The sequence below is a fragment of the Lepidochelys olivacea genome (assembly GCF_965140295.1).
Source record: "Lepidochelys olivacea isolate rLepOli2 genome assembly, chromosome: 3".
Lineage (NCBI taxonomy): Eukaryota > Metazoa > Chordata > Testudines > Cheloniidae > Lepidochelys > Lepidochelys olivacea.
In genome coordinates, this window is record NC_140413.1 from 48,478,254 (window position 1) to 48,491,294 (window position 13,041).

The following is a 13,041-nucleotide window of genomic DNA, read 5'->3' on the forward strand; positions in this document are numbered from 1 at the left end:
GGATGCTGATCAGAATGTATAAGAGCTAAGTACTGTTATTTTTCTTTTATTAACAAAAAAGAGTATTATATAATTAACTATCACAGTATCTTTATAATGTAGATTATTTTTCCTTTAAAAAGTACTTAGTAATAATATCCTAGATGGATTGGGCCATACACAAAATTAAAGACGAAAATGTCTTTTTTTATTCTTTGACCACTCGTTCCTAAAGTCTTCTGGCCCTAAAACGGCTGTATCAACACTGATTTAAAAGTACTTCCAACATCTGTATGGTCAAACACAAGTCTATACTGATTCAGTTACAACAACGAAGGAAGAAGCCATAAATAAAATAACAGTGTTAGTTGAGGTGTCCTCTAAGAACTAAAGATTGGATACCAGTTTCCAGTAATATTATATTTGGGCAGTAGGGACAAGATGAACCTCTGAATTCTCCTATTATATATATATAGGCCATTGCCCTGCCCAGATTTCCATTAATGTAAAATTTGCTTACCCAAAGGGAAAAAATATTTTCAGGATAATTATTTCCAAAATGATCAATTGAGAATGTAAAACCATACTCCAGAATTAGAAAAGAGGGATTTAAAAGTTCTCAGTAGACCTGTAGCCCCTTCAGTACACGTCCCCAAAATTAAGTGCCGGGAAGGGAGTCCAAGAAAAATAGAGCAGATAATGCAATGCTACAGTAACAACTCATGCACAGGCCAATAACCAATTCATTCTGGTGGCACAGCAGGGAGCAAATAAAAAAAAACACATCAAAATCCAGGCCACAATTCAGATCTACAAATGCTTCACTACTGGGTCCTAAGCGGAGAGAAAAAAACTTCATCTGAAAACCATCAGGCTGAGGAGACACAAGGAAAAAGAGACAGTGCCAAGGGAGGACATGAGCTAAAGCTAAACAGACTCTGCTGCAGTAGGAGTCTCAAAACTATTTTCAATAACCCCTTGTTTAGATATTAATTGTCTCAACAGTGGTTCGCCAGCTCCTCCTCCCAGTACTCAGGACACCATCCCATCAGCTCCTGTTTCCAGTGCAAAAGAGCAGCAGGATGATGACTCACTGGCTTCTCCCACACCAGTTCAGCATGGTGACAGCTCTCTGGCTCCTCCTCCCCACAGCACACAAGCTCAGCAAAGTGGTGTCACACCAACTTCTTTCAGCATGGAGTCTCATCAAGGCAGAAACTCACCAGCTCCTACTTCCAACCAAGGCTCCAGACAGGATTTCAGGAGTTCTGACAAGAAGTAAAAGTGGACCCTTCATAGCAGTTCAGGCAGACACTGGAGGATAGGGACAGTAGAAAATGGGCAGACAGAAGTGACACTTAATAGTGTGTTCAGACCCTAGCAACAGTTGGCAAAGATACTGGAAGAGGAATAGAGGTCTGGGGCCAATTTTCTGATTTGTAATTAAAATCCCACAGTATAGAAAAAAAATTCAAAATGCTTAAATATCTTCAGATTTAAGATATTATAAAATATATGCATGTCCTACTGTAGTTCAGAATGGATTAACACTTGTTCCAAAATAATACAAATGTTCTCAATAACCAGATAATGGACACACTATTTAAGATAATGCCAAAAATAAAACCAAGAGGAGCTTCACAGCCCAGACCAAACACCCATCTATACATATGAGAGAAAGATCTTTAGTCTTCCAGACAGAAGAAGGTTTTTTACTATAATCCAAGGGACCCTGAGTGGTTTAAAACAAGGACAAACAATGCAGTGTTAGGATGCAGATAGTGTTAGCCTTCAGAGGGATGAAAAAACAGGGACTCAAAGGCCCAGATCTACAGAGACTTAGGCACCTAAACCCCAAAGGGGTTCCCTTTGTTGATCCAGGCTGAGGATACTATTGGATCAGCAGGAGTGGTTCCCTCAGGAGCTGCTGCTCTTTTGCCCTATTAAGGGGAGGCGGGGAGAAGAGGGAGCTAAGGCTCACTTTTATCTCTAAGGGGTTGGGAGGAGGCTCAGGTTTCTTTTGGCCTAGATGCATGGGGGACTTGGAGCATGTTTTCTCCTCTGGAGACATTAGGGGTGTGGTTGCCAGCATGTAAGCATTTTGCCAGGGCAGTTCTCCATATTAGCCCCCACCGGGTTCTATATGTGGTCTGGTGAATTTTAGAGTATTTCTTCAAAGGGTGTGAGAGAAAACGCAAATTACAGTAACCCGAAGGCCGATAAAATCACCTGGCACCACTCAGGTGAAAAACTGTCACTTCAACAAAGTTGTGTGTCTTTCTCCACTACATTTCCCACAACTCCCACTCTGTTCACCTAGCCCCCTCTGGCTCTTCTTTCTGCACCTGCCCTATTCCGTTTTACCTCATGAGAGGAGGTGCAGGAGATGGACACCGGATGACCTCCTCTTCAGGGCTCCTTTCTGCCAGTGCCCTGGGTTTACAAAGTTTAGTTGGTTCACAAATCCCAAATATCCCTTTTTTTACTGAACATGAGGAGTCCCTTCTCTTTCTCTCCAGGGACTAGAAAGCGGGTTATGAAGGGGGGCGGGTATGGGGGGCTCCTGCTTCTCTTGACCTGGAGGGCAGTTCTCTTGATGAAGGCACTGTGGAGGACAAAGATACCAGCTGCTCCCCATAGTGTCTGACTTGGAGAGACAGTACAACAGGAAGTATGTTCCTGCTGTGGGTGCTGTAGCCACTCAGTAAACATGGTACCTGTCTTTGAGAGCTGACCACCCCCTTTAGCCTGGTCCACTGAATTATGAGTGTTCCACTGTGGCTGATCAAAGAGAAGCAGCTGGCAGGCCAGCTTGACTTTGGAAAGGATAGGGAGGGATAGTAGGATTGAAAGGGACCTCTGTCTTTGAAAACCTTAGAGACAGACTTTTCCCAAAATTCTTTGCAGGGTTTTTGTTGTTGTTGTTGTTGTTGACTCCTGGCTTCCCAAGAAATCTGTTAGTGACATATGGGCCAGTGCAAGCTTGGGTGCAGGAAACATCAGAAATACTGCTTTTAATTTTGAGCATCTCATTCCCAGAAAGATGTTGACAAATTGGAGGGAGTTCACAGAAGAGAAACAAAGTTATTGAAGAACTCATTTACAGTGGAAAAAACTAACAGAGCTGTATATTTTTTCCTGTCTGAGCAGTGACTAAGGATCAGAGCATATACTAATAGTCTACAAATGTTAGGGTCTAAATGTGGAGATAGAGAAGTTATTTAAATTGGTTTAAGGGGATATAAATATAAATAACAGGATGAAGTTAAGAAAGAGAATATTTAGGGTGAACGTCAAAAAAAAAAATGTCCTGACAGTAAGATGTATTAGGCTATGAACTGGGGTCTCCCAAGGAAAGTGCTGAAAGCCCAGTTTATATGACAATGCACGAATAAATACACTGTAAAGAAGATTTTTGCATATGCAGGGGAATGGACTAGGTGTTCTAATAGATCTTTTCCATCTTTAACATCTATGCTTTTCCTTGTAGATAGGTCTAAGATGAAAGCAGATAAAACAACATGCCAGAAGGCTCTGACTCATGGTGTTAACCACCAGAGATAAAATATAGGTGAAAGGATGTTTTGCTACTGTGTATATATTGTACATGAACCTGTATGTATTGCATTATTAATGTATATACTTAATCATATTTTTGACGCAACTTTCTATAAAATAAAAAAATGAAAACGTACTATGTTCTTACTGTCATATTTTGTTCTTCTTCTGCATTCTCCTTTTACGTCTGGCTATTTCCTTTCATCAGTCTCTTTCTTTGTCCTCTACACTCCTCTCATCTATTTGCTGTAGTTCTTACTAAGCCCCAAAACTAGAGGCCCACAGAATCCATGGCCAGTGGAGGGCTTAGCCTGGATTATAAAGGCTCCCTGACCTGAAAGGCTGCCTGTGGCTGCGGTGCATTTCATTCGCTGAGCTGCCAGCCAGGCTTCTGGACATGGGCAGCAGCAGTTCAGCCAAGGACCTTTACAACATCTGAAGGCAGTAAGCACAACAGATGGAGTCAAACACAAATAGCTGTGCTCTGACTTTCTCTTGGCACAGGCAGATAACAGCCCTGAAAGATGTTGCTACACTCCTACAAGATTATTTCCAAGGGCTCTTCTAATCCAGAAGCCTGGTGGGCAGCAAAGGAAGAGATAATGATGCAATGCAGAGGGAAGAGAGCTCGAAAACTTGGAGGGCCATGGTGAGAGAGTGAGGATGCTGGGATACAGAGGGAGAGAGCTGGAAGAACAGGGAAATTCTTGGTTCCACACTGGGGTTAGGAGGGAACAAAGTAATGTGTGAAGCCAACTCCTTTTCCTTTTCAAATAAAGGGCCAGAGATACTCCTCTGAACATACACAACTTCATGGTTAGTACATTTTTATTATTCACATTTCTTCATTGTTCCCCTTGTAATAATGACGGGGAAGGGGGTCCTGGGAATCCAGGAGGACTTCCTCACTCCACAACAACCCAGATTTGCTGATCTTCAGGGCAAACTGAAAGATACAGGCACCTTTCTCACAAGCTTTTCCTGGGGGGCAGGAGGATAATTGATGGAGCGGATGTTGAGAAACATGCTCATTTCAAATTATAAAGATGAGGTGACATCACATCGTTGTGCGAAAAGAGGAGGTTCTAGAACAAACCTATATACTAAATGGCAACGTCAACAGGAATGAATGGTAGACAAAGTGTTCCAAAGAAATTTGAAAATGTAGTGGCTGAGCTGCTAATGAAAGTATGCTCATATTGATCATCTTACACTAGAAAAGAACTGGGCAGTTGCAAGTATTATAACTATTTTTTAAAAGATGTTGGGGTGACTCTGGGAATTACAGACTATTGAGCCTTCAGTACCAGAAAAATTGGTGAAATGATATTTAAATGCAGTTAAATTATGGCCATCTAGGTATTGTATGAGGAAAAAAACAAAATGTGTTTTCCCATCTACTATGATTGTTTGAGTATGACAACAAAACTGTGAATAAAGAAGAACTTTTTGCTATAATTTATTTGGTCTTCCAACAAGCCCTTGAGAAAGTTCCTTACACTAGATGATTAAAAAACTAAATAGTCATGCATTAGAAACTGTCTAAGCGACTGAAAACAAAAAGCAAGTATAGGTGGTCAATTTTCATCATGGCAAAAGTTGTTAGCTCTAGGGCCTCCAAGCATTTGCATTAGAACCAGTGTTATTTAATATATTCATTCATAATCTGATTAATGGGGTGGCACCAATCTTTCGTGAGCGCCCCCTTCTAGTTGGGTTTGTCTGCAGTGACCCCTGTTGGTGGTTTCTCAGGTGTTTTTTCAGCGACTCAGCCCTTCAGGCAAGTCACACATACTGTCTGTATGTGAATCAGAAGAGACGCCTTCCAGCGTGTACAGTCCCCCAGGGGCCTATCTCAGTACCCCTCGGTCGGTGTTTCTCTAGCCCTTCCCAGACTCAATCTTTAAGTAGTCCCAGCCCTGGCATGGGGCCATACTCCCAGGACTTCCTCCCTGGAGACACTACCTTCCTGTGGCCCTCCCTGGGCGCAGTTCTTACTCAGTCCCAGCAGCGAGCCAGGAGCTCCTTCATTGTTCCCCAGGTCCCTGCCAGCAACTGTCTGAGGCTAAGTCCCAGCAACCAGCCAGGAGCTCCATTGCTCCCCTGGTCCCTGCCAGCACTGAGCTGTCCATGGTCCTGCTCCTCTTTCAGCCAACCAGGAACACAGGGCTCTCTTCTCCAGCTCCAGGCAGCAACTGACTGCTCTGGTGCTGCTGCTTCCTTTTAGGTGGCCCTTCTCATCCCTGATTGGTCGCTCCAGCAGCCCCTCTGACTGGTTGTCACTGGCCAGAGTGCACCTCCTGTTAGCCCCACACAGTCCTCATCATACTCCCAAAAGTAACATATTTTGAATATGCCCCCACTTTCCACACAAAGCAACTGATGACAAAAGAGGCTGGTGGCACTGCAGAATATGGAGGCTAATCCTTTACTATAACCTCAATGTGCTCACACATCTTGCCAAAGTCATATTCCATCACCAAACAGCATGAATCAGCAGCTGATGCCATAATAATTGCAATGCCACAAATTAGCTGTTGTCTGTTACAGTTGTTGAGGAAAAGGTTGTTTGAGTACACTCACAGTTAATTCTCAGTAACCAAACTTAGCTACATTTATTGTCTAAAGACAAAGCAACAGAATACGAAAATACATACCCTCCTTCGAAGAAGCAATTCTTATCTCACAGCATGTTCACTTCATGTAACCTATGTAGAGGGGAGGAAAATCAATTTATTTTCCAATTCTGTGTACATAGTTTCTTTCTCTGACAAAGTATTTGCGCAGACCATGAATTCTTATCCTTGCAAGAGACTACAGCTGGATTTTTTATAGGAAACTTTTCAAAAACGAAAGTGGAAATTATAACAGGATTGACTTTCTTTCTCTTATTAGGAATCCAGTACCAGTCTTCACCATAAGACAGTTACACACACACAGAATTAATAAATTTCAAATTCCTTTTTATGTACTGTTGCGGTTCAGTGATGAGACAGAACACAGCTTTATGCAAGCAAACAGGCTGGTCAGCGGAGATGGGCTGTTCTGCCCCCCCGCCTTCCACCTTCTCCTTTTATTATATTTCTCCCCCTATGCATTACACACTGCTACACAAAGGAATGTATGACATTGATTCATATGCTTAGTTACCATCCTCTATCTACTACAATCCTGGTTCTCAGGCCTTGAGCCCAGGCTAAAAAAACCTCCCACAGTTGCTGTCCAAACAATCAAGTTCTCAGGGTTCATATCTAGCCCTTGTCCTTGGATAGAGCAATGTGTGCATTGCTTCTAGGAAACATTCAGGGTGTGCCCCGCCTGCTTCCAGGTGGAATAGCTAGACATTAACCCTTCATCTCCCCTTTTTTGTTTATTGAAGTTGGCCATCTCATGGTAGTCGCCAATTTGTTTTGTCATGCTATTTAACTCCCAGACAGACAAGGACATAACCTGGGGAGCTTTCCAGGGCAAAATTTTACAAAGTCTTAACAAGGAAGGAATACATTGTACACAGCAACAACAAAAAATAAGCCCAATGATTACAAACACAAAATAACCAAAAGCTTAACATCTGCAATATAATCATCTAAAAGGGGTACACTTCTTTTACTACAATTGTAACCAGCAAAAGGCAATATAAGTATCATTCTACTAAGACAGCAAAGGGTGCCATCACTTAAATTTGCAGGAATATAATTAAAGGTGCATGAACCACAAGTAAAAACCCATCCTGATGGTAGGATGATATGGCCATAATTATATGAAACATTAACAGCATGGGAACAATTTAAAAGGGATTGAGAAATTTTTTGACAGCCCAATGGCACCTTTGTACTAGTGCAGTTAACTACACGCGCACAGGTGACATTGTGAGCCCCGGCCGGGTACGGTGTGTGAAGGGATATAGCCGTGCGAGGCAGAATATAGTTGGCCGGGCCCCAATTAGCCATGCTAGAGTACTGGGAGGAAAGATTAGCATAAGCAGAGAACAGTGTCTTATTCTCCATCTCCTCAGGGTGATGACATACTGGAATAAGGCATGTACCTAACAAATCTCCGGCTGCTACAAAATTAGATAAACAAAAGTGGGTAACATTGCTATTGAAGCCCATCTTTCCCATATGTTATATGTCATTCGGGCTTGTAACGGGGGAGGCGCTTCCAAGCCAACCCCTACAAGAAATAGCAGGCACAAAAGGTACACAATCATCACAGAATTAGCAGTGATTTGGGCGAGAATCGCCACAAACAAAGTCTTAGGAGTTTCTGGCTGCTGATCTGCTGCCAGTTTTCGTTGAGCCGTGGTGACCAATGCTTTTACTGCTCCCCATGTCACGGGCTGGCTTGGGACGCTACGCGTCCTCCGTTTCCGTCCCGCCGTTGTCGACTCGGGGGGCAACGCGGTCTCCTCCAAGGTCAGCTGAAACTCTGGTATGGGATTCGACAGCCCCTGGTGCCATGCCATGTTGTTTAAGTGCTGGTCGCACGCACCGGGCTGGAACCCACAACGGTCCTGCAGGGAGAGACACAGCAGCATATCCCCGACCCCAAGTGATTAGAGGTGCTGGGCCCAGCCACTGTGGATCGGGCAGCTGACGGTAAAAGACACGCGGTCTTTCCAGTACCTCAGATTTGTGAAAATGCCGATCCGCAGGGGTCTGCTGATCTGCATTCAGTGTTAAATTATTTAAAGTAAACAAGAGGATATACATTTGTTGTTGAATGTCTCCTAAGGTTCGGAGATGCAGCTCCCCTTGTTTTAATTGTTTATCTAGCAAGGTTTTGAGTGTGCGATTGGCACGTTCAACAATGGCTTGGCCCGTGGAATTATAAGGGATTCCGTGTTTAAGACGGATGTCCCAGCGGGCACAAAAGGTGGAGAGGGCTGCAGAGCAGTAGGCTGGGGCATTATCTGTTTTAATTTGGCAAGGGCGACCCATAACAGAAAAGCAGGCCAGCAAATGTTGAATAACTTTGTTAGTGGCTTCCCCACGTTGTGGGGTTGCCCAAAGGAAGCCTGAATAAGTATCAACGGAAACATGTAAAAATGAATAGGGGCGGAATTGTGGTACATGAGTAACATCCATTTGCCACAGCTGATTTGCTGCGGTACCTCGGGGGTTAACGGCATAAGAAAAAGTAGGAGCAGCAGCAGCACAGTGGGGGCAGGAACAAACAATGGAACGTGCATAATCAGCAGGAATGTGAAACTGCCGGGCCAAAACAGAGGCAGACTGATGAAAAAAGGCATGGCTTTCAATGGGGTCAGAAAAAAGGGAATTTACCTGACCACGCAACGCGCGATCGGCGCGTGCATTGCCCTCAGCGAGTGGCCCAGGCAGAGGGGTATGACTGCGAATATGAGCAACAAAGTAAGGGAAATGATGAGTGGCAAGAAGATGCTGTAAAAACAAAAACAGGTGAAGGAGGTCTGCATCAACCTGAGGGGTAATGAGGGCAAGGGGTAAATGATCAATTACCTGACAAACATAATGGGTATCCACAATTAAATCAAAGGGACAATCAGCAAAAGATTGAAAGGCCAAAATAACAGCAGCTAATTCTGAACGCTGTGCCGAACGCTGAGGCAGTGTAAAACGAGAATGCCAACGAGGGGGGTCACCCAACTGATAAGTGACTACACCTCGGTGGGGAGAGCCATCAGATGTTAATATCGAGGGTGGTGTCTAACTTTGTAAGTAAATCACGGCCCCAAATATTGAGGTGGACAGGGGGCACAAAAGGGCGGATTGTAGCAAGGGCACGGCCTCCTGGTTTAGAGACCGTGACCCAAGACAAACTTTGGCGCCCGGGTTTGCTACCCCCAATCCCCCACAACTCTTTAGAAGGAACCGTAGGCCAACTAACCGGCCACTCCAGATCACGAATCACTGTAACGTCAGCTCCAGTGTCCACCAGCCCTGTAAAAGGAACATCATTTAAGAGAAGTGTTAACTGAGGTTTCGAGGGGCGGACTGACATTGTCAGAGCAACAAGTGGAGAAGACGCGCTGTGAGACGGCGAGTGAGACAACGTCGATCCAAAGCCTCCTCCACCCCGAGTTCGATCCTCGGCAGCTGGCACCTGATAGGGGACTAAAATCAATTGTGCAATTGACCGTCCACGCGGGAGCGACTGTGGAAGATGAGTCCACACCTGAACCTTAATAATGCCAGTGTAATCAGCATCAATGACCCCTGGAATGACAAAAAAGCCCTGTTTCCCAGCATGTGAGCGAGGGAGAACAAGACCTACAAAGCCGGCAGGGAGAGGTCCCATCACCTGTGTAGGTATGGCACAGACCTCCCCTGGCAGCTGAAAGTCAGTGTCCTCCTGCATGATCAAATCAAGCCCTGCACTTCCAGCAGTCGCTGCCCTCAGAGTCTACGGATTCCAAGGCAGAGGAGCGATTGCCTGAGTAGGAAACACCCCCGTTTGGCCCTGGGTTCGGGGGGGACCCGTCGCGCGGTTTCCCGACCCGCTACGACACTGATTAGCCCAGTGATAACCTTTCCCACACTTGGGGCACTTCTTTGAGGGTCGGGCTGGTGCCTTAGATGAGCGGCACTCCCGCTGAAAATGACCCTCCTTACCACAGCGGTAACAACGCTTCCCCTCCTTCCCAGTTTTTCTGAGGGCGGCAGCCAGAACTCCAGCCTTGTGGGCTTGTGTGCCAATGTTCTGGCACGCCCGCAGCATGTCTGAGAGCTCTAAAATACCAGAGACTTGTGCTGCCTGGAGAGCACGGCGGCAATCCTCATTTGCATTTTCAACTGCCAATTTTAACAGGAGCTCGTGAGCTGCCTCAGTGTTATCCACCTGTCGGAGGATAGCCTCCTGCAATCTGTTGGTAAAATCCAAAAAGGACTCTAAGGCACCCTGACGGATACTGACAAAGCTTTGGGTAGGCTTGCCTGAATCCGGGACCTTCTTGAAAGCATGCTGGGCACAGGTGGAAATAATGGGGAAGACGGCCTGAGGGAGTTGAGACTGCATCTCAACAGTAGCAAACTGGCCCTCCCCTGCCAAATGCTCATAAATGATACCTTGCTCTCTATATACCTGGGCTTGGCGTTCTGCCATCTGCCGATACTCACTAAGCCAAATAACATACTGACTGGGTGACAACATCATGCGCAGCAGCGTTTTCCAATCCTCAGGGATTAGGGAGTACCCAGCACCCATCCCTTCAATGAGACCACGCACAAAGGTGCTAGTCAGGCCAAATTCACGAATTGCTTTCTTTACCTCTCTAACCACCGAGTATGGCAGAGTGGTCCAGGTGCCCACGGGGTTGCCCTGGTCATCATTCTGCCAGGTCACCGGGCAAACGGAGACCAGATCAGCCAGCTCCTCTGCTGTAAGATCTGATCGAGCTTTCGCTGCGTGAACCATTTGTTGCACCAGCGAAAGCTTCTGAGCAGATGCAGATGACTCTCCGGGGGGCCCCATGGGGGGAGGGTGATCACACACCGGCTCCGGTGGGGAAGGCCAGGGAGGCGGTGGTAATAGAGGCACTGGGGGCGAAGCAGGGGGAGGGATGGCTGCAGGAGCGGACGGGGGTGGCAGGATTGGCAGCTCCTCTGTTGGTGCTGGAGAGGGCCTTTTCAAGGCGACACGCTGTGTCACATCGCCAGGAGGGGGGATGGCTGCAGGGGCGGATGGGGGCGGCGAGAGCACCAGCCTCGCGAGGGAGGGTCTGTCCGAGGCGACACGCTGTACCACGTCGCGGCAGAGGTGCCAGGCATGTAAAGCCTGCACGGGTGCCCGAGGCTCTTTGTGCAATGTCTGGCCCAATCGCTCCCAGTCCGCTAGCTTAAGGCTTCCAGCTTCAGGATACCACGGGCACTTGGCACGCACCTCCTGTAGCAGGAGAGTGAGTTCTCGAGCCGGGCAGTCATGCTGAGCCTTACGCAGCAAATACTGCAGCTCATTGCGGTGTTGCACTTGCAAAGCAGAGAGGGAGCTTCCCATACTTACCACAATAAAAAATACTCACCGGGATCCACGAAGTGGATGAGTGACGCGTCTGAAACCCTTGCCGGGCGAGGTGAGTGCTGAGGGCCCCACGTTTGGGCGCCAGTTGTTGCGGTTCAGTGATGAGACAGAACACAGCTTTATGCAAGCAAACAGGCTGGTCAGCGGAGATGGGCTGTTCTGCCCCCAGCCTTCCACCTTCTCCTTTTATTATATTTCTCCCCCTAAGCATTACACACTGCTACACAAAGGAATGTATGACATTGATTCATATGCTTAGTTACCATCCTCTATCTACTACAATCCTGGTTCTCAGGCCTTGAGCCCAGGCTAAAAAAACCTCCCACAGTTGCTGTCCAAACAATCAAGTTCTCAGGGTTCATATCTAGCCCTTGTCCTTGGATAGAGCAATGTGTGCATTGCTTCTAGGAAACAGTCAGGGTGTGCCCCGCCTGCTTCCAGGTGGAATAGCTAGACATTAACCCTTCAATGTACAACACTCTAAGTATGAACCGTTAGAGCACAGCAGTTACAATGCACCCTAGCTAGACTAACATCACTAAGTAGAGATTTGTTATTTTTCCTTTAAAATGAAGAATATAACACAGGGCCTAAACCCCCAGTATATATTTATAATACCTTACAAAATCAAAATAGGCTTTGGGACTTCTGAGATCTTCTGCTCTCACATAAGCTCACCCTGGGTATTATATTGACAATTAAATAAAATATTTAAGTGTACTACAAAACCAGTTGTTTCAGCATCCACACTACTCGCACATGCACAACTTTAAATAAAAAAGAAAAAACTTTACAATTACTATACAATTACTGTAGCTCCAGCGGTCCCAGGTTCAATCCCACCCGACGACCACCGGGGTCTGTTGGTGTTACAAGTGGGGGCTCACCCGGGACCTCTGGAGCTAAATGCATGAGCCTCTACTGCATGAGATAAAAGCCATATGGCTCTTAGCTCAGGCGGTGGAGCAGACTCATTAACTCTCTCTCTCTCTCTACGTGGTCTCAGTGTCACTAGATGGGACGGAATACCACACCCAGGAGGTGTCTGGGCTACATATGGTAATTAATCTCTCTCACTCTAAGTGGTCTCGGTGCCACGAGATGGGACAGAACATCACACACAGGAGGCATGTGGATTATACTTACAAGTTCACTGTTTGGTCCATGAACGTGGCAAAGTTGTTGTTTGTGTACTAGGCACTAGATATTTACGTAAATACATTTTAGAAGTCTAATACGGATATACTATTTTGGTCCTCTGATCTCTGTCCGAGTGGATTTTTGAAATATGAGCATATGTCCGTGATTTTTCCTTGCTCATCCTTTTTCCAACATTGATTTTGGAAGATCTGCAATTCCTGGTGTGCCCTAATAGGGGCGTATGTGTTTACTGGTTTGCCACCCTTACTTCTGTGCTGCTCGTGGTGGCAGCACTGCCTTCAGAGCTGAGTGGCCAGAGAGCGGTGGCTGCTGGCCAGGAGCCCAGCTCTGAAGGCAGCGCCGCCA

At 46.1% G+C, this 13,041-nt stretch overlaps 2 protein-coding genes and 1 long non-coding RNA gene across 10 annotated transcripts in view; 1 reads left to right on the forward strand and 2 right to left on the reverse strand.

Moving 5' to 3' along the window:
- The window catches only part of BEND6 (BEN domain containing 6), a 41,273-nt gene extending 37,596 nt beyond the window's left edge, over positions 1-3,677 (forward strand). For all 6 annotated transcript variants that reach the window (XM_084622766.1, XM_084622767.1, XM_084622769.1 and 3 more), the window contains one exon: positions 985-3,677. In XM_084622766.1, coding sequence (XP_084478892.1) covers positions 985-1,261 — 277 coding nt within the window. In that variant the 3' untranslated portion in view covers positions 1,262-3,677. The remainder of the gene's footprint in view (positions 1-984) is intronic.
- The window catches only part of LOC311517707, a 42,139-nt gene that overhangs the window by 20,846 nt on the left and 8,252 nt on the right, over positions 1-13,041 (reverse strand). For 2 of the 3 annotated variants that reach the window (XR_014710768.1, XR_014710769.1), the window contains 2 exons: positions 6,195-6,245; positions 1,116-1,247 (listed from right to left, as the gene is read on the reverse strand). This is a non-coding gene — a long non-coding RNA (uncharacterized lncRNA). Of the gene's footprint in view, positions 1-1,115; positions 1,248-6,194; positions 6,246-13,041 lie in introns of those variants that run through there. The other variant, XR_014710767.1, reaches the window with a different exon arrangement.
- LOC311517704 (endogenous retrovirus group K member 21 Gag polyprotein-like) lies at positions 6,484-11,527 on the reverse strand. Its single transcript, XM_084622764.1, has 2 exons — positions 9,406-11,527; positions 6,484-8,050 (listed from the first exon to the last, which is right to left on the reverse strand). Exon 1 carries the CDS (start codon positions 11,509-11,511, stop codon positions 9,922-9,924), a length of 1,590 nt encoding a protein of 529 aa, XP_084478890.1. The 5' UTR covers positions 11,512-11,527; the 3' UTR covers positions 6,484-8,050; positions 9,406-9,921.